This window comes from Embiotoca jacksoni, unplaced genomic scaffold (genome assembly GCF_022577435.1).
Source record: "Embiotoca jacksoni isolate LCO1_2020_lvr unplaced genomic scaffold, fEmbJac1.0.p SCAF_6, whole genome shotgun sequence".
In the NCBI taxonomy this organism is placed as follows: domain Eukaryota; kingdom Metazoa; phylum Chordata; class Actinopteri; family Embiotocidae; genus Embiotoca; species Embiotoca jacksoni.
Window position 1 is genome coordinate 15,774,014 of NW_027185414.1, and position 23,695 is coordinate 15,797,708.

Genomic DNA, 23,695 nt, shown 5'->3' on the forward strand with positions numbered 1-23,695 from the left:
AATATACATTATTTAAAGAAACTCGGATATCTTTTTATTTGAATGGAAATGACAGTTTCTCCACGTTCACTCACATTAGAAATGATCATTACATAATTTGGCCTCGATGCTCCAGCCTCATCACTCTCTGCAGATGTTACTACATGGAGATATTAGGGTGCCTGCAGGTGGGTGCTGCGGTGGTGGTGGGGCTGAGAGTTCAAATCAGTACTGATGAAGAGCAGCACAGTCGTCAATAGGGACGACTCTTCCGTCCCTATTTCCCATCTCTTCCTTTGGAAAGAGATGGGAAATGTTGTCAGTTTAAATACACTGGGAGGGTATGTTGGACGATTATGGAGTTTGAGGCATGTCGCATGAAGCAGAGCAGAGCAGCTCCAGTTGACTGCTTTGAACTAGATTGCAAGAATCACTCCGTTAGATTTTGACAGGAATAACATAAACCAATCAATCTTCTGCATACCACAACGTATAAAAGTGCTGCAATGCAACTGTCCGATGTGTACTGTGTACTGTATGAAGTTACTATCTTCACAGGAGGATGGAGGAATTCCTGGCTCTTCTCGGTCGGATTTGTCCCAAGATTTCCATGAGTCGACGGCTTCTTTTGATCTCCCTCACACTGTTTGTGGCGATGTGTGTGGTCATCAGTATTTTCACTTTCTTCAGTGACTACTACAACCGGCGTGAGGACACGTAAAGAGAGACAGGAACTTTGTGGTGAGACGCGATGGAGATCTTTGGACTGAGTGTAGCAGCACAAACAAAGAGCCCCACAACAGAATACCAGAGAGACCAGAGTCACCACGTCTCTGTCAGTTTACCATATCCTCACACTCGGACTCACTTGAATCACATGACCCTGACGCTTGAGGGTCAACGACGGTTTGGGAGGCTTTTTCATGGTGAACAGCCTTAAGTTATAATTTTCTTTAGAATGGAAAGTTTGTTTTCTGCAGCGAGAAATTAGATTTCTTTATAGGGACCAATTATATAGTGTGATGAAATATATATTTAATTAAATTAGATGCATATGTAATGATACATTCTGGTTCTGGTACTTTGGATGAAGAACATGGCACTTTCATTAAACGCCACAGTAGAAAAAGTGTATATTTATCTACACTCTAATGTTAAAGTATAATCTCTCAGATCCAATAGATAGTGAAGCCCATGAGATTTTGTATTCATATTTAAAGGTTGTTTTTATTTGTTGTTTAATTTCTATATAAACGATATTTAAAGACTAAACTATAAGCACATTCCAAAGTAGTTCCTTGAGTGCAATATCTTGCAGCTGATGGTTCTCGTTTGTGTCATGGATTGAGTGTTCAGAGCACTGACAGATTTTCCTCTTGTATGAGAGCACTGTTTAGATGCCATGAGGCTTATCTTTATCTTCTTTGCACATGTGTGCCTGCCTGTGTTATTTGTTCTTTGTGGATTTTATGCTCAGCCACGTCACCTTTAAATAAAAGGTGCCTGAAAATATTCTGTAGTCATTTCATAGGGACAAAGGCGCTAGGAGTGAGCGGTGGATCTGACTTGATCTGATTGGAAACCTGATCCCGCCCACTGAAACCTAACTGCACTACAGGTCTGTCAATTAAGCAGACACACCCCCAAATACGAGGCTTTTTGAGGCCTAATATCTGAGTAATGACAGGATTATTTTCAGATAGACCGCTAGAAAACGAATAAGAAGGAGTGACTTTAGCTAACAACACCAAAATAACTTTATTGACAGTGTATTTAATAAGTAAAGAGAAATGGACGTCAATGGAGCCGGAGGTTTTTTGGAGCCAACCTCTAGTGGCCCTCGGTGGTACTGAAGTTTGTGGCACTTCCACATTGGGCACATTTTTCAGACCAGGAAGCTACATCCACCTTTGTATACAGTCTATGGGTAAAGATTCTTAGTTTCAGGTGATTATACACTAATAAAAACATAATCAGGGATATTATAGTCAGTTTCTGCCAATAAATCCCCCTAAATCCCACACACTGCTCCTTTACTGTCTTCCAGCTGTCACCTCATATTTAGTGTACAAACGGTCAGGAGACTCATCTCACTCTTTGCAAGAAAGAAAATTCAAACTCCAAAATGCTGAAATATTTCTCTGAATTAATTAATCAGATCCACATCAAAGACCTATTGACACGTCACTGTAGGAAAAACACAGGCGTAAATAACAAAACACAAAATATGTCTGAACTCTATTCAGCTGCCTCTGTTTCAGAGTGCTGTCTCACTCTCGTTTTGTCATGTTTTACTGAGACACTTGAGGGAACAGAGCCACTGTTAATGTTATTATGGTACGAGGCTTATCTTTAGTCAAAATGTCTGCTGTGAAAAAAAAAAAATTCCCCCCAAAAACCTCCTCTCATGTCTCAACACATCAAAATCTCAGGAAAACATTTGATGTTAATGTAATTAAACTCCATGATATCTTTATATGACCCCACAGACACACAAACCCCACCCCTAACGAGAAGTCAAATATACATATAAGAAGAGAATAATATCCTTTTCCATAGCTCCACATTGTCGTTTATTATGCCCACTCACCTCATTGACACCTTGCATCTGATAAAAAACACTGCTGCGTCCTCATCAGCAAAGGTGCCTGCGTCATTTCCTGTCGTCAGGGCATGTGGAGAGATGTTTTTGTGGAAGTGGGATGTCGTTGTTTGCCAAGGGCTCATCAGAGGACAGCAGAGATGATAAGCACACTCATGACTGAGTAATGCCCTGAGGGAGGAAGTCATCAGGACAGGGTGTCAGGAACAGTGAAAATCCCTTTATTCAAATGTACAACATCATTATTACTGTAAGCCTTTTATTAAATTACCCTCTGTATCTTTACATCCAATAAATGTCTTGCTCATTACTTGCTAAAGTCAAGGAACATTCCTGGAACATGTGTCCTCTGCATTTTACCTTTTATTGAATTTCTTTGTCTTTGTTGGCGTGTTATATCTCTTCGTCTCCTGGGCCGTGCTCCCAGAACATATGATGGCTCTTGATGTGACCTGTGCACAGTACTTCCTACTTCCTCTTCCTGCACTTTCTGGCACTGACATAGTCCACACATCCCAGTGAACAGAATCACCTCTATTTAACCGTGTCATCTGGCTGACAGACAAATAAACCCTGCAGCACTGGTCATCCTCGGCATTCATCCACCAGTACTCTGACCAGTCATGAATATCATCTGGCTTTGGATCACATCACTGTTGTCTATTACTTCAGTCTTCTCTGATCAAAATATCAACCTCAGCCGCATCAAAGGTAAGTAACTCCAGATGATTTGTAAATGTATATATGTCTACTGTACAGGTGCAGGAGTTGTTTTATCTTTACCAACATGGTAAAGTCCAGTTTACTGTACTAAATCTGAAATTGTTTCACATGCTGTTTCCAGTTTTCCCGGCAGTAAATGAAAGTGTTACTGGAGTATTCCAAGTCAGCTACTTAAATGACCTCAACCAGCCTCAGTATGCCTTCAATGCCTCTGAAGCTCGAAGCCTCTGCTCATTTCTTGGAGTGCACATTGCTTCAAAAGCACAAGTAGAGGTAGCTCTCACTAGAGGTTTAGAAACATGCAGGTAAGACCAGAGAAAAAAAGATGCATTATCACACTTCAGTGGGATCCAATGAAAAATATCTGATGTCACTTTTTGTTTTGGTTTAGGTTTGGATGGATTGATGAACATTTTGCGGTCATTCCCCGCATCCAGGCACTTTCTAACTGTGGCCAAAACCAGACGGGCTTGGTGACATGGCGAGCCTCTGTAAGACAAAAGTTTGATGTGTTTTGCATCAGTGAATCAGGTATGACGCTTGTCATCTGCATTCTACTCTGTTGCTTTAAACTTCACATTAAGAGACAGAGAAATCAAGCATGCTGATCTTCAGGCCTTGATTTTCATTCTTTAAACAAAAAAAAAAAATCTGTTTATTTATATAATACATTTACACACAACATACGGTGACCAAAGTGCTGGACAACATCAGGCAGAATTAAAACAAATAAAAAAGCCATAAAAAACTGAATCAAAAACACAAAATCAATAACTGTATTGTAAGATGTTAAACAATACCAAGCCAAAACAGCACCCACACACCAAAAAGATAAAAAATATTATCTATTTATTCTTATAAAATAAGATAAAAAAAAATAATATTTTGGGCTTAATCTGGAAATCAGATTTTATTAACTCAGATTAATGTGAGCGAATTCTCCCCATGTAAACTTGGATTTGGATTTAGCTGTATTTTTGGGGGAATATCCCACCTTTTTTTGTTAAAAAAACTAAAATTTATTGGAAAATTTTAAAGTAAAAATGCACCAGCAGAGAACATTTAAGGTTTGTTTAAACCTCCTCAATAATGTTTTTGTTTTCTGGACAGGAGTTTTTAGTATTTTCCCATACACATCATAATCAAATGGGAGGCAGCAATAAAGAAATGACTTGCACTTTATAATGTATAACAATTATCTAATCGCTCATGGCCTTCCTGTACATGCACAGATGCAGCGACACAATTGGAGGACACAGCAAATGATAGCCCTCTGAGCAGCGGGTACTCCACAGGGCATCCTCCGCCTCCTTCTCAGACAACAGAGTCTTCCTCCTCCACTGCTGAAACCGTAGTAACTGAGGCAGGGCCAGCCCGCTTTGTCGGCAGTGCAGAAGGCTCCGCCGGAGGTACAGTACGAGACTCCTTGTCGTGTTAGTTCGTACTGTGCAGGAAATAGAGCACAACCAGTAAAAGCAGAAACAACATGCAAGCAAAGACCTATTTTATCATAACTTCTTGGTTTGTTGTTTGATGTGACTAATGTATTTTCCCTCTTGTGTTTTATTGTCTCAGGAAAAACTGTACTCATCACCTGCACCTGCGCTCTTCTCCTAACCGCAACAATCATCCTCGCATACCTGAAACTGTGAGTGGCCTTCAATATAAAGATACAAAATGTAATGCTGAGGTCAGAAAAACAGATTTGTTGTTGGTTAAATTAAACTTTATAGACGTTAGGAGTGGGTGGGGATACACACACAGTAGCAAAGAATCTGACTGTGGGCTGTAGGTTGACTGCTAAAGCAAAGACTATTTCCTTCATGTTAAATTGCAGGTACTACATTACATCATTTTTCTTGTTTCTCTTGGCGCTTACTGTGATTTTATTTCTCTCTGTGAAAAAGGAGAAAGCGGTGCCTGAAGCAGGAGGACGAGTACATCCAGACAGAAGAGTGGACAGTTGTGAAGACTATTCAGGAAACCAAGAAAGCTGTTCAGGAAGATGAGAGGATAGAAGAGGGTGACAGTGCACATTAAACATTTTACTGATGAGATATTTTTGAAGACGCTCAAAAGCTCTGTTACATTATGAAAGTAATGTAACAGAATAGTTGTAAAGTTTATTGTTGCAAGTCATCTAATGTTATTAAATGGTGCATTTTATCCACTAGAGGGCAATGTTTGCATTACAATCCTTTTGACTTTTATTATCAGAACAGTGTTTCAGATCATAAACATGCTTGTAACAGTAACTTTTTGAGTACAATTTCAACCGCTTCAAAGTCTGTATCAGTTCAAACTTGGGTATCTCCCATGTCTTTCAAATACCAATATCCCCCCCCCCAAAAAAAAAATCACTGCAGCCTCCTAAATAAGAGACACAAGAAATGTCTCAGACTACTCATCTCTGTTATCCCAGGCGTCTGTGCAGAACTCTCAATAACAAGTGCTCTTGTGTATGTGGTGTATACAGGTTCAAACAGCTGCTGTGACATACCCCCATCACAACATGGAGTGTAATGTACGATTGCTTATACATAGGGGGTTTGTTAAATGACAAGCGTGTGAATTTATTTCACACGTCTGGCCCTCCGCAGCTTTAGTCTAAACCTTTAAAGACCAAAGTGCCATCAGTCATTCAGTTCTCATTTGACCAAACTCAGTATTGCTCTTTAACTGTTAACATATTGTATTTTTTTACTCAATCATCATAGTCACTCAGTGGCACTTTTCAAAATGACGGTAAATTATATCTTGGAGGGCAGCATGCTTGCGAGGTCCTTTTTATTCGCTCTGAGAATTCATAGCTTCGGACTTCACTGCGTCTACTATGAAGCTAAGTTCATTGCACAGAGTCTCGTGTCTGTAGGCCATGCGGATCTGGGCGACGTTGGTCCGACGGATGTCGTTCCCTTCGGGTCCATCTTTCAGATAGTTCACTCCTATGAAGTGCTTCTTTTCCTTGAAAAGAATAATTAAACAAATTGTTGGAAGACAGGTGGAAGCAATGATGATTCAATTCAATGGAGATTTGTCGATGCTTGGTTTGACAGAACATTTTTAAATAGGGGCATGTCATGGTACCTGGTGGGACAATCCACTCTGTAGCACACTGTTTCTGGCTATTTCACACACATCACAGGTGCTGAGCTTCCAGAGCTGAGCTGCGATGGCGTACTCCTCCATCAGTGGTTCCTAGAATCAGGACACACAAACAATGAATACAAATCATTTACACTGGAGAACTAAATCCATCTAACCCACAGTGTAACACTGAATTAAAGAATGATCCTGACACCCTGAACCATAGAAACGCTGTGTTTCATATTTGTACCTTGGTGTAGTGGAACTGCATGGGGTCGTCTGTGGACAGGGACACACACAGACCTTTGTGCAGGAACTCTCGGAGTGGATTTTTGGAGTATTCCAGGAAGAGGCTGTTGTTGCTGAGTGGCGACATTGCAATTGGCACCTGGGCCAGGTAGTACAGGTACTGCAGCACAGGGCTCTGAGGGAAGTATGAAAAAATAATAAAACTCTGGCTGTCAGATAAACATGTACAGTACAAAGAACCGGAAGGAAGCTCAGCTACTGATATAGATGTCAAATTCTTTCTCCTGATTGAAGAGTTATCATGTCTCCTTGCATAGGAGCATTTCATCTGTTAACATGCTATATACTGTACATGCTAGCTTCCGTTCTGTAGTGGTGATCTGTGTTTTGTCTGCAGGTCATAAGTGAGACATTGTGTAATTAAAAACATTAAATGCAGTTCCAGGTTCGTTGTAATGACCACGACTGGATATTGCCTTATTATATTACAGCGCGTAGGCCTATGTCCACAATGTTGACACTTAGATACAGTAAAAGACAGTTTGATTATGAGTCCGAGGGTTAGCTGGATGAGGAGAGAGTTTTGCTGCTTCAATTAACAAAGAGGAAAATAATATATCTGTACAGTTTAGGTTGTAGATCAATATCAGCGAGTCCATGTCCTCGTCCTTTCTGGCAGTTTCTTTTGGAACACACTGTTCATCCACCAGATATTCAATACTTCAGATTTCCTCTCGTGTTATCAGGTGTTGTGTAATGAACCTCAGCGCAAACTGACACTCGGAAAGACACTGTGAAGGATGAAGCTAAAAAAAAAAAAAACCTGTCTCAAACCAGCAAAGACTTGAAAACAGTCAGAATAAATTTTGTTTTGTTGTTGATTATGTTGCTTTTTGGCCTAAAACCAGTCGAAACAAGGATAAAGAGTAGCAGAGGATGAATGCAAACCTTGTCATATCATTGATCTCTGACTGGGTGTGAGACCACATGTTATCTCCTCTCTACTCTCTCAGGGATCCCTCTCTATCCGTATGGATTCTGCAGACGGCTTCTGAATGTCGTACTGTAACAGTAGGTCTGAAATGACCCCGTCAACCAATCCAACACACCTTCTTCAAGTTGAGTCCATGTGAGATGTTGTCAACGCTGAGAAAGGCAGAAACCAGATGAGTGATTGATCCAGCTTCTCCGCAATGAGGACGGAACTGGAAGGTGCTCAGTCCTTGCTCTCTACAGAGGACACATAGAGACATAATAACAAGTCAGTCAATGTAGGAGCAAATCACAGAACAGCGTTTTAGTCTGTTCATCACTGTTTTCAGCATACTCAGAGTAGTTATCAGTACTACATGGTGAGTATTGAATTCATCAGCTATGAGTGTTCAGTACTTGCAAGCATGTTACTGTCCTGTGATTAATTCATCACTTTTTCTCCTGAGAGATCTACACGGTAAACTGTCCACTCAGTTCTGGACACACAAGACCAGGTCAGGTCCTATAATCAAGTCAAAAGATGGCCTCCATCAATCTCTCGGAGAAACTCTTCCTCCTTTAGGAAGCGTTTCTTTAAGTTGGAAGAAGGCCTTAGCTCCTATTCGTTTACCATTTGTCTGTTGCCTTGTTTTCTGACTGTCCTGTCATTGCAGATGCAGCCACTCCTACCATGTTTCGCACCAGTTAACAGCCGACCCTTCGCCACCTCCTCATCCCCCCTCCCTCCCACCTCCTGTTATCACTCAGCTCATCAGGCCCCTCCTGCTCAGATACTAGCTGTCTATCACTCATACCTCCACAATATTGTCTTTGTGTGCTCACCAGAGCTTTCGATCATAATCAGCCTGATTTTACCTGCTCGCTTTGTCTTGTTTGCGTCACTTTGTCAGTCTCAGTGAATTTCAGGCTGCTTGTGGTGCTTTTGAATCTCTGTCTGAAATGTGACACTTACTTTCTGAGGTTGTTGAGGACCATGATGTTTGCATACATGTGGAAGATGTAGTAGCTGTAGGGGGGGTTGTCATCTCCAGTCCACTGCTCTGGCTTTGGGCTCCTGAAGGAGAACATGTGATCACTGTGTTTGGACTCGTCGTCCACGCTGTCAAAGCCTGACACCTGCATGCACAAAGAAAGGAAATCTGTCATTTTTTTATTGGGATTGCTTTATGAAGTCCAGCAGGTTTTGAGGGTAAATTGTTATTTGTAATTTTGACAGAAACACTTGTTTCTACTTACAACGACCAAGTGTTTATATACTGCAGATAAATGCTAAATATTGGTAAATATAAAGTGTTATCAATTCAACGACATGATTTTTAACTTTGCTCCTACAAAAATACAACGCATCTTACATATTTGAGGAAAACGTGAAGTTCTTTGTGCTCCTGTGGGTTAACAGTGGCCTCAAAAAGAGGGAGGAAAATGTTCTCCAGCATCTTGGCAAAATTCGGTATCAGCTTCTTCGACTTAAAAATATCACTGAAACATAAAATAATATATTTTGTAGTTCACAAAATTTTGCTTCTAAAGCTTAAAGCTTCTAAAATTAGAAGCTTTTCGTTAGTTTTTTTTTTTTTTTACAGATGTGACACTCACTATATCCTGGGCACTTGAATGATCCACCTCATGTTTGGAGAGTGTACTTTGTGTTGTATAAACCACTTCGACAGACTGTCCCACTCATCAGGAGAGCGTCCGTAGATGGACAGTCGTGGCTCTGCATGCTGATACTTACTCTCCTCCAGGTCATGGGCCACTTCCTATTAAAAGGTGAGAGGGAGGTGAGGGAGAGTGTGCCAAACTGTCTCGGTCCTGACTTAAAATGTATGACACGGTACCTTTATGATGCAAGCAAAGTACTCTCCATTAATGAGGTTGTCCCCTTTCAGAAAGATGTCCCGAAGCTCACTGGCTCCGACCGGGTTATACTTGGAATTGAACTGGTCAAACCGGTGGAATGTTTGTCTCCCCTTTAAATATGGTAAATTACAACATATGATTGTGAACACAGAACTATCAGTCATGAAAAAGTACTTGTCATAACAGTGAACTAAAGTGATACAAATTAGAGGCAGAGATAGTGGAGGAATTGTAAGTATCAGAAACGCTACGGCATGAATTTATGCACTTAACCTGCTTGTTACATTCTGATCAAATGAAAAAGAATTGACAAACAAAATCTCAGAAAATTTAATAACTAAAACATGGTGGTATTTTCTTCTTTTCTTACAGCATGGACATCCAGAGAGTCCACAGTAAGGTCATAGGGGTCCATGCTGAGGTTACAGAAAACCTGCTGGAGGGTCAGCTTTTCTCCAGCCTTTTCCACAACGACACGATCCGCATCAGACTTATATGTTTTCTGGATGAAGGTCAGCAGGTGTTTCTGAGACATGCATGCAGCTGCATGAATATGTGTGTCCACCTGGGTGAATAGAAACCGTATGTTCAGCCTACTCAAATTTATTGTTTAAACAAGCACACATTTTTGGTGAAAATGTCAGTCTTTGCTGGGATTTCTTTTAGATCTCACTCTGGCCTGGTGATGGACACACACACACACACACACACTTATTTTAATTGAAAATGCTTCCAAGTGTCTCTCATCCAATGATTTTATGTTAAGCCTCACAGTTGTGGAGCTGTTACTGACTGACTGTTACTACTGGATTACACGCTACAACACTAACCTTCCTAACATTGTAGAAATCTCTGTGAGGGACACTTTTCAGTTCCTTTAGCTCAGCCATCTCATTGAGCATCTCATGGAGGTGGAACTTTGAACTCAAGAAATTTAGTCTTCTGTGACAGTAGGTCTTCCTGAAAATTAGAGTGGAACTCAGTTTATATGCTGAGTAACTCTGACTATTGTAATCAGCACCTGCATAGGTGGTAACAACCGGTTTTTCAACCAGAATTGCTGCGAAGTCTTTTTATTTTGGCAACTTACGTGGGTCCATCTGTAATCATTGCCAGCACGTGACTGAGGTCTATGGCGAAGGTCTCCAAGTCTGGGTAAGGAAGGTCAAGGGGTTGTTGTTTTCTGAGAGCCTCTGCATCATCATACACATTCACTATCCCGTCCTTCATCCTCAGTTCATAGTTCAGGTTCTCTGGGATGTTGTCCATGCTGTAGGGATCCTCCCCATCGACTGGACATGGGCACTGGTCTGGCAGCCACGACATTGTGTTGTTATTGTCATATAAATCACAATAAAACATCTTTTCAAATACCATAATACATATACACTTCATACCTGGCTGAACCTCGTCTTCCTCGCGCCATCTCATGTTCTCAGCACTGCGGAGGAACTTGCTTGTGGTTCTACAGAATCGGTGATAAGCTAGCTTTGAATATTTCTCTCGAATAATTAGCGCTTTAAACAGACTTTTGGCTGCTTGTTCGTAGTCTTCCACTGTGATCTGAGAGGGGAATACACATTACACATAAATTCTGTCTCATCTAAGCCATTTGATAATTGTACAAATATTCCATGTTCTTTAACATGTTTTGAACATGACAATATTTGGATGGAAAGTTATTAAATAGATAACATACAGCTGTGAAAGCATTAATTTCTCTTACTTTGATGCCCTCAAGTTAATGCTTCCGGCCGTAGTACTTACTCCAGCACAATAATCACCACTAATAGTAACCCTCTGGTAATCAGGGCAGTTTTCTGGCACCGATGAGCAGGTGGAGCTGGGAGACAGGAACGGTGTCACTGACACTGAGTGTGTCCAGTCTGCATTGACCGGGATCTGCAGGGACATCGACTGGGAACGAATCATCTTGAAGCTTTTCTTCCTGAAACATTAGCAACACGATTGGCATTTAGTGCAAAGATCATTGAGGCTGCGGTAAGTTTACCCAGAGTCTTGACATAATTATTTCTTTATTGGCATTAGGATCCTTTGTGACATGATACGACTGATGTGTGGTTCTGTTCCAGAGCAAGGGCAGAGCCTACCTCTTGGCACTCTCCACTGACTGTTGCTCTGCCAGCTCCTTAAGGAGCTCATGTTCCTGGGCTTGCTTGAGGCCAATTGGGCAGTCCTCAGGCAAGGTGAACATTGAGGAGGCATCCTTGTTGTCTTCTTCTTTTAACGCTGATGCATATACTTTCTCTACTAGCAGCTGCGTCTCCTCCTCCGCCTCACTCAGAGTTACCTTTGGGAATTGACGAGGCATGTCTGGAAGAAGGCAGAGGCTACGGTGAAGTGAAAGATAACGGTAACGTGTAATCATAGACAACACAGAGAACCTGCCCTCCTCATACAAACTTCACTTGCTCCAACCAGTTTGCACTGTTTGGTAAACAAGAGAATTGACTTGTGTACAGATTTGGGTGCAGGGCATCCAAGAACTGATTATGTAGGCACAAACGACAATAAAGAGGGGGAGTATGTCACTGTTTTTTATAAAGTTGTTTCTCCTTAAAAAAAAAAAAAAATGTCAGTGCCACAAATAGGCCAAGACACAAGATTTTAAGGTTGTGAATGTGATGTAGTCACGTAATAATGCTTATTGTGATGGCCGCAGCCACTGATTTAAAAGTCGATGGCCCTCTGACATTCATACTTACTTCCATTCTTTGTTTTATATTTGTACTTCATTTGTCCTAGTCTAGTTTATTTTGGGCTCAAGACCTTAACAGTAAAACAAATGACATGACATTATTCACCATAATAATAATAATCTATTTAGCCGTTTTTACAGCACATTCGTTCCCTATTGTAGCACGTGAATGTAGTAACACGTTGTGAAGTCAACACGGTGTTTATCTAACGTTTTGAGGAACTGTCCTGTGGTGTAGTGACAGTGATACCTCTTTTGTTTCCAAATAGTCTGATCAGCAATGATCCCCATTGTGTTCTGTTGAGTGAGTTTGGTATGGTCAGTTGAGTTTCATTTAGTTGACCTCTTATTTTATATCTTTCTCATTTTAAGCAAAAACTTGTTTTAAAATGTGCTCCAGCTGTAAAGTCTATTATTATCATCAAATGGCTGTATAGAGATGATGAAATATAAGCACTAGCCAGGCCTGTGGAACATTCATGCAATCACCACTATATTTAAAGCTGGAAGCATTTTGAATTGGGCACTGGTTTAATGACATTAAAATATATATATATATATATTTGAGCTATCCAGATTTGGGACCCTTTCATATGAATGCGTGACTTCCTGAATTATTCTTGACATTATATTATAGTGGCAGTCTCCTCCTCCTGTTTTAACAACAGTACACTACCCTGTTTACAGTCATTCATAAGGCTCACAGACCCATACAGTACAGCAGCTCTGTCAGGCAGATAACTGCTCGTGGAAGGAGGTGACCTGGATGAACCGACCGGGTCTTGTTGATATTCTTAGTGATGCAGGGTACATTTTGATCACTTCAGTGCTGAAGCAACAACAGAGAAAGGCCACGTTGCACGGTGTAATCTAAGTCCGTGTTCCGCTCTGCCAGGGTGCTTCCAGGAAGCTTATCATTCCGGACACACAACACTAACCCGACAACAGCTGTGTGCACCACCGATGTGGAGCTTTATGGGCCCATGTGCACACTGTGGGAAGAGAGCATGACGCTGTATCGATTGGGAATTGATGGCCTCCATCCTCTTACCTAAATCATTTCAATAGAGCCAGTACTTTTATTTCTTATTTTGCTTTTTCACCAGTGTGCGCGCACACGCACGCACACACACACACACATACAGAAAAACAAATCCTTTAAATAAAACGGACTAACGCCATGAGTTGGACCAGACCGGACCGAACGGACCGAACCGGACCAGACCGGACCAGACCAGACCAGACCGGACCGGATCAGATCAGACCGGACCGGACCAGATCAGATCAGACCGGACCGGACCAGACCAGACCGGACCGGATCGGACCGGATCGCAGCACTCACTTCTAGCGGTTAACTCAGACTGCATGTAAACGTTAACTGCAGCTTTTCGTTGTGAATGAAGTTAGATAGTCGTAGTTTTAAACCAAACAGCGTTGGCTAAGTTAACCACAGCATTAACATATATTATAATAATGTATAATAAAATAAAACGTGATGCTAAAATGATACTTGTCGTCGCTAGCTGCTGACCTGGAGTCGTAGCCCTGGTTTTCCGCCGAACATGTTTCATCCTGCCAAACTTCTGCCCCTGATAAGTTTATTTCAGGAGCTCTGACAGCCGTTTGGGTTTATTAGTCTATATAAAATCTTAATTTTTTTTTTTTTTTTTTAGCAGAGACTGTATTTAGTAGAAGTCTTCTCTTCTGAGGTCGGCTAACTTTAATTTTGTTTTCTCTTAGCTTGTAGCAGTATTTGGCGGTAACCATGGCAACAAAGACAGTTTCACGTGGCTGTAAACATGGTTGGGATGAAGACTTTTTTCAAAAACTATGAGCATGATGTCCAAATACTCTTGCACCCAGGTGAAGCCTCACATTTTAGCTGTTGTTTTTTTTCCCAATTAAATAAAATTGTATTTAAATGATGCCAAATCAAAACATAGGTAAGGTCATAGTAAGGTCAACACCTTACAATGCAACTCAGAGATATCATGACAAGGTCCTGAGGCCCATTGTCGTGCAATTTATTCACCACCATTGCCTCATTTGGTGTTACATGTGGCAAGATTAACAACATAGATGCATCACACTCAGAGGCAGGTACTAACTCAAAAACAAGCTTTACTTACAAACTATGGCAATACAAGACTCAAGGAACATAAAATCCAGAGGACCAGGCATAAGGAAAAAAAGTCTTCAAACAGGAGAGGATAGGATGGCGCCCTGACAACCTAAATGCTTGGGGAATGGGGATAATGCAGCCTAACCTGATAGATTGGTCAGAGCCGTTGCAGGTGAGGCAGATTGGGAACTGAAAGCAGGTGAGGTGGGCGTGACAAGCTAGAGACGGCTCTGAGAGTGACTGGGGCTGAGGACCTCTGGTGGGGGCTGAAAAGTCAAAAATCATGACAATTTTGCAGCATAATTACATGGCCCGATGTTGCCCAAGGGTCTGTGCAAAATTCCTGAAGGCTGACAACATCTTAGTTATTGCATGGCCTGTGTGTTTGGGATACTTGGGATTGGCGTTTATAACGGCAGTGTGTTTGAATTCCTGGCAGTATCCAACAACTTCACAGCCGATGAGGAGTGGACCAGCACTCAGCAGGCCAAAGTCAACAATCTGAACACCTCTTTGCGAAGGCGATGTGTCGCAATCCATGAGGCAAATGGTGGTTACACCAGATACACACTGGCTTTCTGCCCCTTTTCCCCTAAGAAAAAAAGTAATATCTTTAGCTGTGGGAAATTGTGCCTAATATTGAAAAAGACAAAAAAAAAATCAAGATAAAACTGTACTTTGCAGAGTGGCCTTTTATTGTGACAGCATCTGGATGTGACACCTGTCAGGTGGATGGATTATTTTGGCAAAGGTGAAGTGATTATTAACATAGATTTAAATACGTTTTTAAACAAAATTTTAGATATGAACTTTTGTGTGCATACAATAAGTCCTGGATCTTTTACTTGAACTTGTGAAAAATGGGAATGTAAACAGAATCTAGACTCTTTTTGGGTGTAAGTTTGCTACTGGTCAACTTCTTTCTATTGATCATGTGCCTTGAATTATAGCAGATATGCAGTGAGAATAGCCTATACTGTACTGTAAGTTGACTTAACAACCAATTGGCTTGTTGTGCTTACCTTCAGTGATGCTCATAGCCATGTCTGAGGGTGTTGTCTTCTTAAATTGGACTCGGAGAAGCACTCCACAGATTTAGTGGTATCTCAGAAGATTCTGTCGGCAATCTGTGACTCTATGGTGGTACACAACTAGTTTTGTTTTCCTGACTGCCCATCTCTCTATTTTAAGGAGCTAACGGCATCATGTTGACAGAGGTACTAATCCTGAGAATATGTCAAAACTGGCTGTCGACAAAGAGAAGGGCCTCGGTCAGAGTAGATGCAGCTTGCTGTTCTACTTTTCTCTCTCAGAGACTCAGGCACAAACACATAGCGCTCCGTCACTCACCTACATACAGTACACTGTGCACACAGAGGGGGAGAGAAGAAAAAACACTACTTCTGTGGCAAAGAGGCATCCCATCAGCTAGTTGTCACAGTTGTCCTTTTTAGTCACTAATTCACGCGCTGCTGTGTTATTTTCTTAAGCAGTTTAAGAATAATGCAAGTGTTTGCCTGTTTATTGTAATTCTTACTGTTCTCTCCTTCATTAGTATTTTATCTGGTTTCTGACCTGTTTTTTTTTTTTTTGTCTGTGCACAATCTGAAAATTAGGCCACACGATACGATGTTATCACAGCACTTAAGTCATGATACAATGCTGTTGTGATTTTAAACATTTTGCGATATGCATTGCATTATTGTAAAAACATTTATTATATTTTTCAATCACTTGCTGTCACTGCACTGTAACAAAGTATAAAACTCAGTCAGTAAAATGATGTTCATACTGTGGGATTCGGGTGCTGTTTAACCAGCGGTTAATAAATGAATATAATAATGGCCTTGCTTAGCTTACTCCCACCATGACCCAAATATTTGGTGGAAGATGGATGGACATTATAATAATGTATGTATAATAATACATGATTTCCTCCTGATTCTCCCAGAATCAACAAATTCTTTGACTATGACTGAATTAAGTTTTTTTTTAAGGTTTTGCTAAACTTTACCAACCAGGCAATGTTTTATATCAGCTTATTTTAAGATAGATAGCCGCAGTATGGCAGTAAGTCAAAAGCACATGCTCCATCTCTGCACGCTTAAATTTCCCAGTGAAGCCATATTTTTATCTTTTAAAATAGATGTAGCTATAAGCACAAATTGCTGTTTATTTCCTCTCGACTTTTGCAGTTTTCACATTTAGGAAACAGATCCTTTAATCATTATGCTGACTCAATATTTGCAATATGAAGATGACAATAAATATGAATGCCCTTGCTAATTTTCCACCCCATACTGTAGTGTGATCAGTCAATCCCTAATAGCATGAATGTTTCTCAGTCTATATTGGGAGCTCTCCAACACTGCACTACAGTAACACTATGTAAAAATATTTCATTCAACATTACAGGAGCCTTTAGATTATCTGGTTTAGGAAACAGTGCTATGGTGTAGGTCTGCACAGAGCAATATTAGGTACTAATGTCAGGAGTATCTTAATGGTGCTCATTCTAGGTTGAGCTAATGTGGGTTTAAGCACCTTTGTGCTTGTGGGTCTGCTTAAATGCTCTGTCATGCGGAAATTTTGAGCTGACCATATATCATCTCCATGGTTACTTTAGAGAATAAGGATCATCATTCATTATTTCCCACTCCCTTTGTAAATCCCATAAGAGGCGTCATGAAGCCATTACTGGACCACTCAAAGCCCTATCGGAAAGTCTTGCTATATTCTGCTGCTTTTATCTTGTCTTTTCTGTCTTCTCTCAGACACCCCCGTGCTGTTATTGGCTGAGCCCCCTGGTCGGCTCTTTGTCAAAGTCATATCAGAGAAAAAGGTCAACAACACAAGAGAAAGCCATTTACCACATTACAGAGTGATAGTGATGAGAGAGGTAAAGAAAGAAGCTCACTCTTTCCCAAGCAAGGACTTGACTGCTGCTTTAAAAGAGGCGTGTCTCCTCTTCTCATCTTTCTTAATATCCAGGGCCTAGAGAAGAGTAAAGACAAAAAGCAAAGGAAGTGCACTCACCCATGAATGCAAACCAACCTCCCTTGCAGATATATTTTTAAATACATGTCTGATACAGTAGGTCTAGATGTGTAATTTTTGATATTGTAACGATGGATAGGTTTAAATCTTGATACACATAAGGTTACACAGTTTCAAAGTCACGGCACATCAGAACTATAAATAACAAGAAAGGTAGAGACATTTGATTGGATATTTGAAGACAGAAAGATACTTAAAGTGATGTTTTCCTCCCATTGTCGGTGATCAGTAGTTATCACTGGTCCTACATTGTTATGTCAAATAAGTCCACTCACCTCTTTAGGCTCCGCTGTCTCTGAAGTGTATACAGACTGTGCACAAGTTCCCTAAGAGAAACATCTACGTCATGCTGTCGTCTTCTTGTGGAGAGAGTATTTGAAATCTCATCCACAGCCCTTTAGCTCACATCACTCCATCTTTAACTCTTTCATGACCACAGTGTGGCACCAGGACAACAGCTGAAATCAAATACTGAAGTCCACCATCATGGTCACTTTGTTGCTTTTCCAGCTACTAAAGAAGGCTGTGGTAATTATGTTCAATGTGGGTTACCATGTAAATCATTCATGTTTTTCCTGCTTTCTCTCTTCTTTCTTGGAGGCTAACCATGTCCTCTTGTGGTGGTTTTGTTCCTTTGCAGGACACTTTGCTCAGCTGTAGCATGAGCAGACTAGAAAGTAATTAGAGCAATGTATAGGTTGCATTGATTAGATAAACAATGAATGTGCAAATAATACAACAGTTTTCACTAACAAGACTAATGTTTTGAAGCCTAAAACCCTGCTCTCACTTTTATATTTGTACTTATAGGTCCTCAACACAGCACAATTGCAGTGCATTCACCCAGATTTACCTCCACGATGGTCACGATCAAGGCAAGAGTAAGTGTTTCTGTTATTTCATGCATTATGTGTACTTTGCAGAGGAACTAAAATTCCAGACTGTCAGTAGCGTCTTCACACTATTTTCTCTGATACCCTTTCAGAGCAGAATAGGCAGCCTTGCAGTACATCATGGTATACTGCACAACTGCATCAGAAAAGGACCCCGATTTACTGCTGTGGCATTAAGAAGCTGGGGGCCCACAGTCCCTGATTTAGCCTGACAGTGTTCGAGATTATGAGGCTAATCCTCTCAGCTCAGGTTATCAGGGTATTTTAGAGTTGGCTTTAGAGGCCTGACTCTTACTCCTGCGCCAGTATCCATTTCTCCTCTCCTCTCCTCTCCTCTCCTCTCCTCTCCTCTCCTCTCCTCTCCTCTCCTCTCCTCTCCTCTCCTCTCCTCTCTTCTCCTCTCCTCTCCTCTCCACTGTGTTTTTTTTACCATCGTTTTGTTACCAGGGTTTTTTGTGTTTTTTTTTTGTTTTTTTTTATAGAAACTTGAATTCCATTGAAATTGTATGAACACATGCAATTTAATCAGCCACTAGATGGCATATTTGTTTTTGTTTTAGATTTGTTCGTGACCTCATGCCATTTAGTCATTTGTGGAGCAGGTCTCATTTTATTGACATTTGGTATCTGCTATATTTGATGTGGATTGAATTTGGGTTATACTCTCTTTTCTCTATGAAACTGTTCCTACTCACGATATAGAATGAGCGTGAAGCAGTATTTGCTTACTGTGTATTTTAAGATGAAGATAAGTTTTAATAAGTATTCATTAATTATGAGCAAATGTTATATAATTATTTTAAAGCACTTGATAGAAAGCTGAGCTGACAAGCAGAACTTAAATTTGTAACCCAGCAAACTAATTCAATGAATATTTCTCACTTATCATTGTTTGTGCTTTTATAAAAAAACAAAAAAAACAAAACATAAATCCGGCTGTCAAATTTACATGAATGGATTATACCAAGAACAAAACTGCAAAATTGTGTTGTTTTACCCATCCAAGCTCTCTAGATGGCAATAGAGAACACATAATTACAGTTCTGACCTTCACTTTGTTTCTGTATAACCTGCTCACAATCATTACAGCAGTTTGAACAGCTGTAATTGGCATTTCTGGTGAATTAAAACCAAAGCAGAAACAGCCTCCAGTCAATAGCTCAAATTACAAGTAGTGTTACTAAGGATCTTTAAATAGATACAAAGTGTTGTGAGCTTTACAATGGCCTAAAGTCATACATAATTTTGTTCCGTTACAGGCATATCTTTCTTTCTTTTTTTTTTATCAACTAATTAACAGTGTCAAACAATTAATAGATTACTTTAATCTGGTTAGTTTGACTTTATACCGTTTAGTTACCTGTTTTTATCTATTGTCGTATTTATGTGTGAAAAAAGTTTACATTTCATTGTAAACTCTGCTCCATATGTTTCAGGTGGTGTGGAAAGAAGGGGTGTTAATGTGTGAAGTGAGTAGATCAGCAGTATTTTAGTGCTGTTCAGTCCTGGGTGTGCTTAAATGTGAGGGCTTTGTTGAAGTAGGTTTTTTCTCTTTTTTTTTTTGTGATACTCTCGCAGGAATGTTAGACCGGAACCCCCTGCATCAGATCTCTGGTGCCCTAACCAGCTCCCATTGAATACAGATGGAGCGAAAGCCTGATGGCTTTAGGGCTGCTCTGTTGTGTGTGATGAGCCAAATATGAGCTGAACCTAGCCGGAATGCGCCTGGCACCTTGTCTGCCCATTTTTGGGGGGTGGGAGGTGGAGGGAGTCATAACTAGGGGAATGTAGTTTGAGGAGGGGAGACTCTAATGAGAACCTGAAATCACTTAACAGAGACCAGGTGCTTTGTGTCTTGCTGCTCAGTGTGCCGCAGACAATGGAACGCCACTTTCAATTTACTAGAGCCACGAAGAAAGGAGGTCTAAACGAAGTCTAGATTTTGTATGCAAAATGTTTATTGAATGACAATGTTATTGCTTCGACACAAATAAAATAGAACACATTTACAAATATATAATATACTTATAAAACAGATATCCTATTACCACAGTTTGCAAAAGAATAATGACAAATAGCTACAATGCCCATATATATTTTTTCTTCCTGTACAAAAATAGTTCTATCTGCATAAGTACTTTAATGTAACCTCTATATAATATTTAAATAAAGGAATTCATATATACACATAACTGTAATAAAAACAAATATAGATTGCACATGTTTTTGTACAAACAACATTTTCAAGTATATTTCAATCCATTGTGGATTGGCACAAATCTCACAGAATCTAAGGCATTTTCCCTTATACAGTGTCCAAAACTTGATATAAACTGAGAGCGTCACAGCTCTGTAGCCTCATACTATACTATGTCACATCATGTTTGGCATTGTTATGAAGATGTCTTTTCCTGATGATTCATTTGACTTTAAGTCCAAATGGAAAAGTGCAAACAAGTACTGACAGTCTGATGGAACCTTATGGTAAAATCCTTGGAGGATAGCCCTTATCAAAGTCCTGACCATGAGGAATACATGTATAAAGTCCCAGAATGTTAGAGGAGAGTTCCCTCTTTAAGCCAGAGGATGTGTCCTCTTTGCCAGGTATTTGCACTCTTCCTTTCCCTCTGCCAAGCAGAGAGCAGCACCGGTAGTTTGCTCCACACTGTGCCATCCAGTGTCTGTAAGCCAGCTGCAGTTGTTTGCAAGCTCTACATCGCTGAGCTGCAAAGATCAGTCTCTAGAGAAACTCAGCCACAGCCAGTCTTCCTCTGACTCAGTCCTCATGCCTGGAACAAATGTGCTGGAGAATACTTGGCTGGAGTCTGAGGCATTTTGAGAATTTAAGAACAGAGCAGTAAGGACACTAACTCTGAGTTACTCCCTCGCTTTTGTTCCCAACTCCACTTGCAAAGTCCCGCTCATGTCCGTCTGAGGAGAGCCTCAAGCTTGTGAATTTGTGAGTCAGTTGTGCTCCACACAGGCCTCAGCCTGCCCTGCTCTAGCCCCAGTGTGACTCTGTGCACTGGGAGAGATCGACGCCTCCGGCCGTATCCCTGTGGCTTGATCTTGTCAATAGGGGCACTCCCGATATTCAACTTGTTGTTGAGTATGTGCAGCCGGTGTGCCAGGTCGTGTATTGTGCAGGTGCCCAGCGAACAACCTTGTCTTCTTGACTGGTTGCCTGAATATTTAGACCTCTTGGTTCGCACATTGATGTCAGTGCTGGAGGACAAAAGGAGAGGACATTAATCCACGCTGTTCATTCCTGAGTTGTAAATGACTTAAATATGTACTTCTCAAAATTATGTTCCCTTTTAATGACAAGCATAATGCATTTAAATGTAAAAAGGTATATGATAACCAATTGGAGACAGTTTATAGATTTTCAGGATTGTGTCATTAAGTATCTTACCTGGAATGTGGCAGCAAAGTATCCCTGGTATCTTCTGGTCTGACAAAGTGCTCAGACTCTGCCGTCCTCTCCACTGATACACTGTCAAGATCCCGTCGCCGTCTGCTCCCTAGCCATATGCTCAGCCTATTAGTGGAGAAAAAAAATACTCCATTAATCTTAGGCAGATAATGCAGTAGACAGGTAACTGCTGTCTCAGACTTAATAGACTATCACACCTTGTATCAGATGAAAACATTTTGACTATTAGATGAGTCACTCCTCAGAAACTCACCTTTTTTTCAACTCGGGATTAACTTCAAGTTCCACACAGTGTGCTACTGTTGCCAGTAGACAGCAATAGAGGAAAGACTGGAAGATCAGTTTCATCTTGACTCCTGTGGAGAGTAGAGAAAACATTTGATAGTTAAATATTTATGCTAAAAAGTAATATTTAACAATTTTTCTACCCTCCTTCTTGCATGTAAAATTCCTTCATACAGTATTCGCTCAAGTGTCACAATTGTGCTTGCTTGCACAAGAGTCCAAAAGCCAAGTTATTTGCACATATCATTCATTTATTTAAAAAGTTAAGTTAAGGTCAGATTTTGCTCCGCTAAGTAAACCTACAACCATGCTTTGGGCTGCTGGCCAGTAATGTGAAGGACACAGCCTGTCAATGACGGGTCCAAAATAGGCTCAGCTCAGTCAAACAAAAACTAGAAGGTTTTTCAACTTAGCCACCTGATTAAAAAGTGCAAAACACAGCAAAATGACTTGCTACTAATATATGATGCACTGCCTCTGTTGGATGCTTTACACCTTGAAGGGAATTCCTTCACAGCCGCACACATTAAGAGCTGAACAGCTTATATAACCAGACAGATACCCTGTCCTTGTGTCTACACTTGTGCCCTGACCTCGAAAAAGCATGGATAAAGCCATCAGCTGGGTACACAGCAAATCACAGCCATGTCATCTTTAAAAGAGAGTGCACATACCTGGTATTCTCTGACAATCAGGTTGGATGAGAAAGCTCTTCTTGTAGAGTCAGCTGTAAAAGAGTACTCCACAGGTTTCTTGAAATTGCCACTAGTTCTGTAAGGCAGCTGTGTCACTCTGCTAATAGTTCCTACACACCAGACAGGGAGCCTTTATACAGAAGGTGGGAGGGGCTCATTGACTGACACACACAGTCTCTCATCCTTTCCCCCCCACCCCATCCAGTGCACTTCTGCTGTGTGCTTCATGTAGTACAATAATAAGTAAAAATATTTTCAAGTAAAATGTGAAGGAAGTGATTGTTTTAGAGCTCACAGAATAAATGCACTGCTGCCAGTGTATCGTGTTTTTATGATTTCACTGAGAGATAGCAAAAACTTTTTTACACCTCAGTTTAAAATTTTTAAATGCTCATAAAAGATTGTTTGTCTTTTTTTTTTACACTATTTGTATATAATGGAAACAAATAGATGGTCATCAGTTGTGTAAGTCAATTACTACACTCGTCCCTGTAAGGGTACAATATGTTCATCTCATATGATTGTGTTTTATAGGGGGTGTTATAGGTCTAAATAATCAGTAAAGAAGCGGTTTAAACATACATTTTGTAATATTTGAACTTCAAGGTCAGTGAGGTATAGTTTTTTGTTAGTTCCTTTCAGTCCAACTGGCTAATTGTATAAAATGAAATTTAAGGAATGTTTCCACAGTCTGCTTTTCAGGGCACTCCCTGATGCAGTAAAGTTCTGTGTTAGCTTGAAAATACACTGGATGATGAATCTGAGATGTGGAAAGAGACAAACATTGAGTAACTGATTAAATATAGTAAGTATGCCCAACTGTGAACACAATATGTTCAATGTATTTGTTTGTACAAAGCAAATATTTGACTCTGGACGTACCATTTAATTTATTTTGATATTTTGATAAATGAGAAATGGAATTTTACAATTATCTAAAAATAAATCTGGAGTCAGAAAATGAACTTGAACAATAATCTATGATGTATGAACAA

The 23,695-nt window shown here is 40.4% G+C and overlaps 4 protein-coding genes across 9 annotated transcripts in view; 2 read left to right on the forward strand and 2 right to left on the reverse strand.

The window, feature by feature from the left end:
• Positions 1 to 2,905, forward strand: part of LOC138213140 (inositol 1,4,5-triphosphate receptor associated 2-like) — a 32,637-nt gene extending 29,732 nt beyond the window's left edge. For all 5 annotated transcript variants that reach the window (XM_069174033.1, XM_069174038.1, XM_069174037.1 and 2 more), the window contains one exon: positions 538 to 2,905. In XM_069174033.1, coding sequence (XP_069030134.1) covers positions 538 to 700 — 163 coding nt within the window. In that variant the 3' untranslated portion in view covers positions 701 to 2,905. The remainder of the gene's footprint in view (positions 1 to 537) is intronic.
• A 189-nt stretch (positions 2,906 to 3,094) lies between these two features.
• lyve1a (lymphatic vessel endothelial hyaluronic receptor 1a) lies at positions 3,095 to 5,352 on the forward strand. Of its 2 annotated transcripts, XM_069174439.1 has the most exons (6): positions 3,095 to 3,292; positions 3,426 to 3,609; positions 3,696 to 3,835; positions 4,537 to 4,713; positions 4,880 to 4,952; positions 5,212 to 5,352. In XM_069174439.1, the coding sequence occupies exons 1-6, from the start codon at positions 3,205 to 3,207 to the stop codon at positions 5,342 to 5,344; spliced, it is 795 nt and encodes a 264-aa protein (XP_069030540.1). In that variant the 5' UTR covers positions 3,095 to 3,204; the 3' UTR covers positions 5,345 to 5,352. The 2 variants fall into 2 exon arrangements, with proteins under 2 accessions (XP_069030540.1, XP_069030539.1); XM_069174438.1 differs by having other exon boundaries at positions 3,228 to 3,609.
• A 104-nt stretch (positions 5,353 to 5,456) lies between these two features.
• Positions 5,457 to 17,734, reverse strand: ampd3a (adenosine monophosphate deaminase 3a). The gene is made up of 16 exons (XM_069174437.1): positions 17,667 to 17,734; positions 17,252 to 17,328; positions 11,605 to 11,827; positions 11,261 to 11,441; positions 10,891 to 11,056; positions 10,584 to 10,803; positions 10,324 to 10,453; positions 9,864 to 10,058; positions 9,472 to 9,603; positions 9,230 to 9,393; positions 8,986 to 9,112; positions 8,586 to 8,749; positions 7,750 to 7,870; positions 6,642 to 6,815; positions 6,392 to 6,502; positions 5,457 to 6,268 (listed from the first exon to the last, which is right to left on the reverse strand). The coding sequence occupies exons 2-16, from the start codon at positions 17,307 to 17,309 to the stop codon at positions 6,092 to 6,094; spliced, it is 2,343 nt and encodes a 780-aa protein (XP_069030538.1). The 5' UTR covers positions 17,310 to 17,328; positions 17,667 to 17,734; the 3' UTR covers positions 5,457 to 6,091.
• A 2,486-nt stretch (positions 17,735 to 20,220) lies between these two features.
• adma (adrenomedullin a) lies at positions 20,221 to 22,783 on the reverse strand. The gene is made up of 4 exons (XM_069173911.1): positions 22,680 to 22,783; positions 21,974 to 22,076; positions 21,700 to 21,825; positions 20,221 to 21,509 (listed from the first exon to the last, which is right to left on the reverse strand). Exons 2-4 carry the CDS (start codon positions 22,066 to 22,068, stop codon positions 21,206 to 21,208), a joined length of 525 nt encoding a protein of 174 aa, XP_069030012.1. The 5' UTR covers positions 22,069 to 22,076; positions 22,680 to 22,783; the 3' UTR covers positions 20,221 to 21,205.
• Between the last annotated feature and the right edge of the window lie 912 nt (positions 22,784 to 23,695).

Excerpts from the sequence above, each read along its gene's own strand:
- lyve1a (XM_069174438.1), top strand. The coding sequence starts at position 3,326 with ATGTCTACTGTACAGGTGCAGGAGTTGTTTTATCTTTACCAACATGGT. Across the intron at positions 3,610-3,695 it reads AGAGGTTTAGAAACATGCAG|GTTTGGATGGATTGATGAAC; the intron begins GTAAGACCAGAG and ends GTTTTGGTTTAG. Across the intron at positions 4,953-5,211 it reads ATCCTCGCATACCTGAAACT|GAGAAAGCGGTGCCTGAAGC; the intron begins GTGAGTGGCCTT and ends TCTGTGAAAAAG.
- adma (XM_069173911.1), bottom strand. The coding sequence starts at position 22,068 with ATGAAACTGATCTTCCAGTCTTTCCTCTATTGCTGTCTACTGGCAACA. Across the intron at positions 21,826-21,973 it reads AATCCCGAGTTGAAAAAAAG|GCTGAGCATATGGCTAGGGA; the intron begins GTGAGTTTCTGA and ends CTCCACTAATAG. Across the intron at positions 21,510-21,699 it reads ACTTTGCTGCCACATTCCAG|CACTGACATCAATGTGCGAA; the intron begins GTAAGATACTTA and ends TTTGTCCTCCAG.
- ampd3a (XM_069174437.1), bottom strand. The coding sequence starts at position 17,309 with ATGAGAAGAGGAGACACGCCTCTTTTAAAGCAGCAGTCAAGTCCTTGC. Across the intron at positions 6,503-6,641 it reads TGCAGTTCCACTACACCAAG|GAACCACTGATGGAGGAGTA; the intron begins GTACAAATATGA and ends TCCTGATTCTAG. Across the intron at positions 6,269-6,391 it reads AGAGTGGATTGTCCCACCAG|GAAAAGAAGCACTTCATAGG; the intron begins GTACCATGACAT and ends ATTCTTTTCAAG.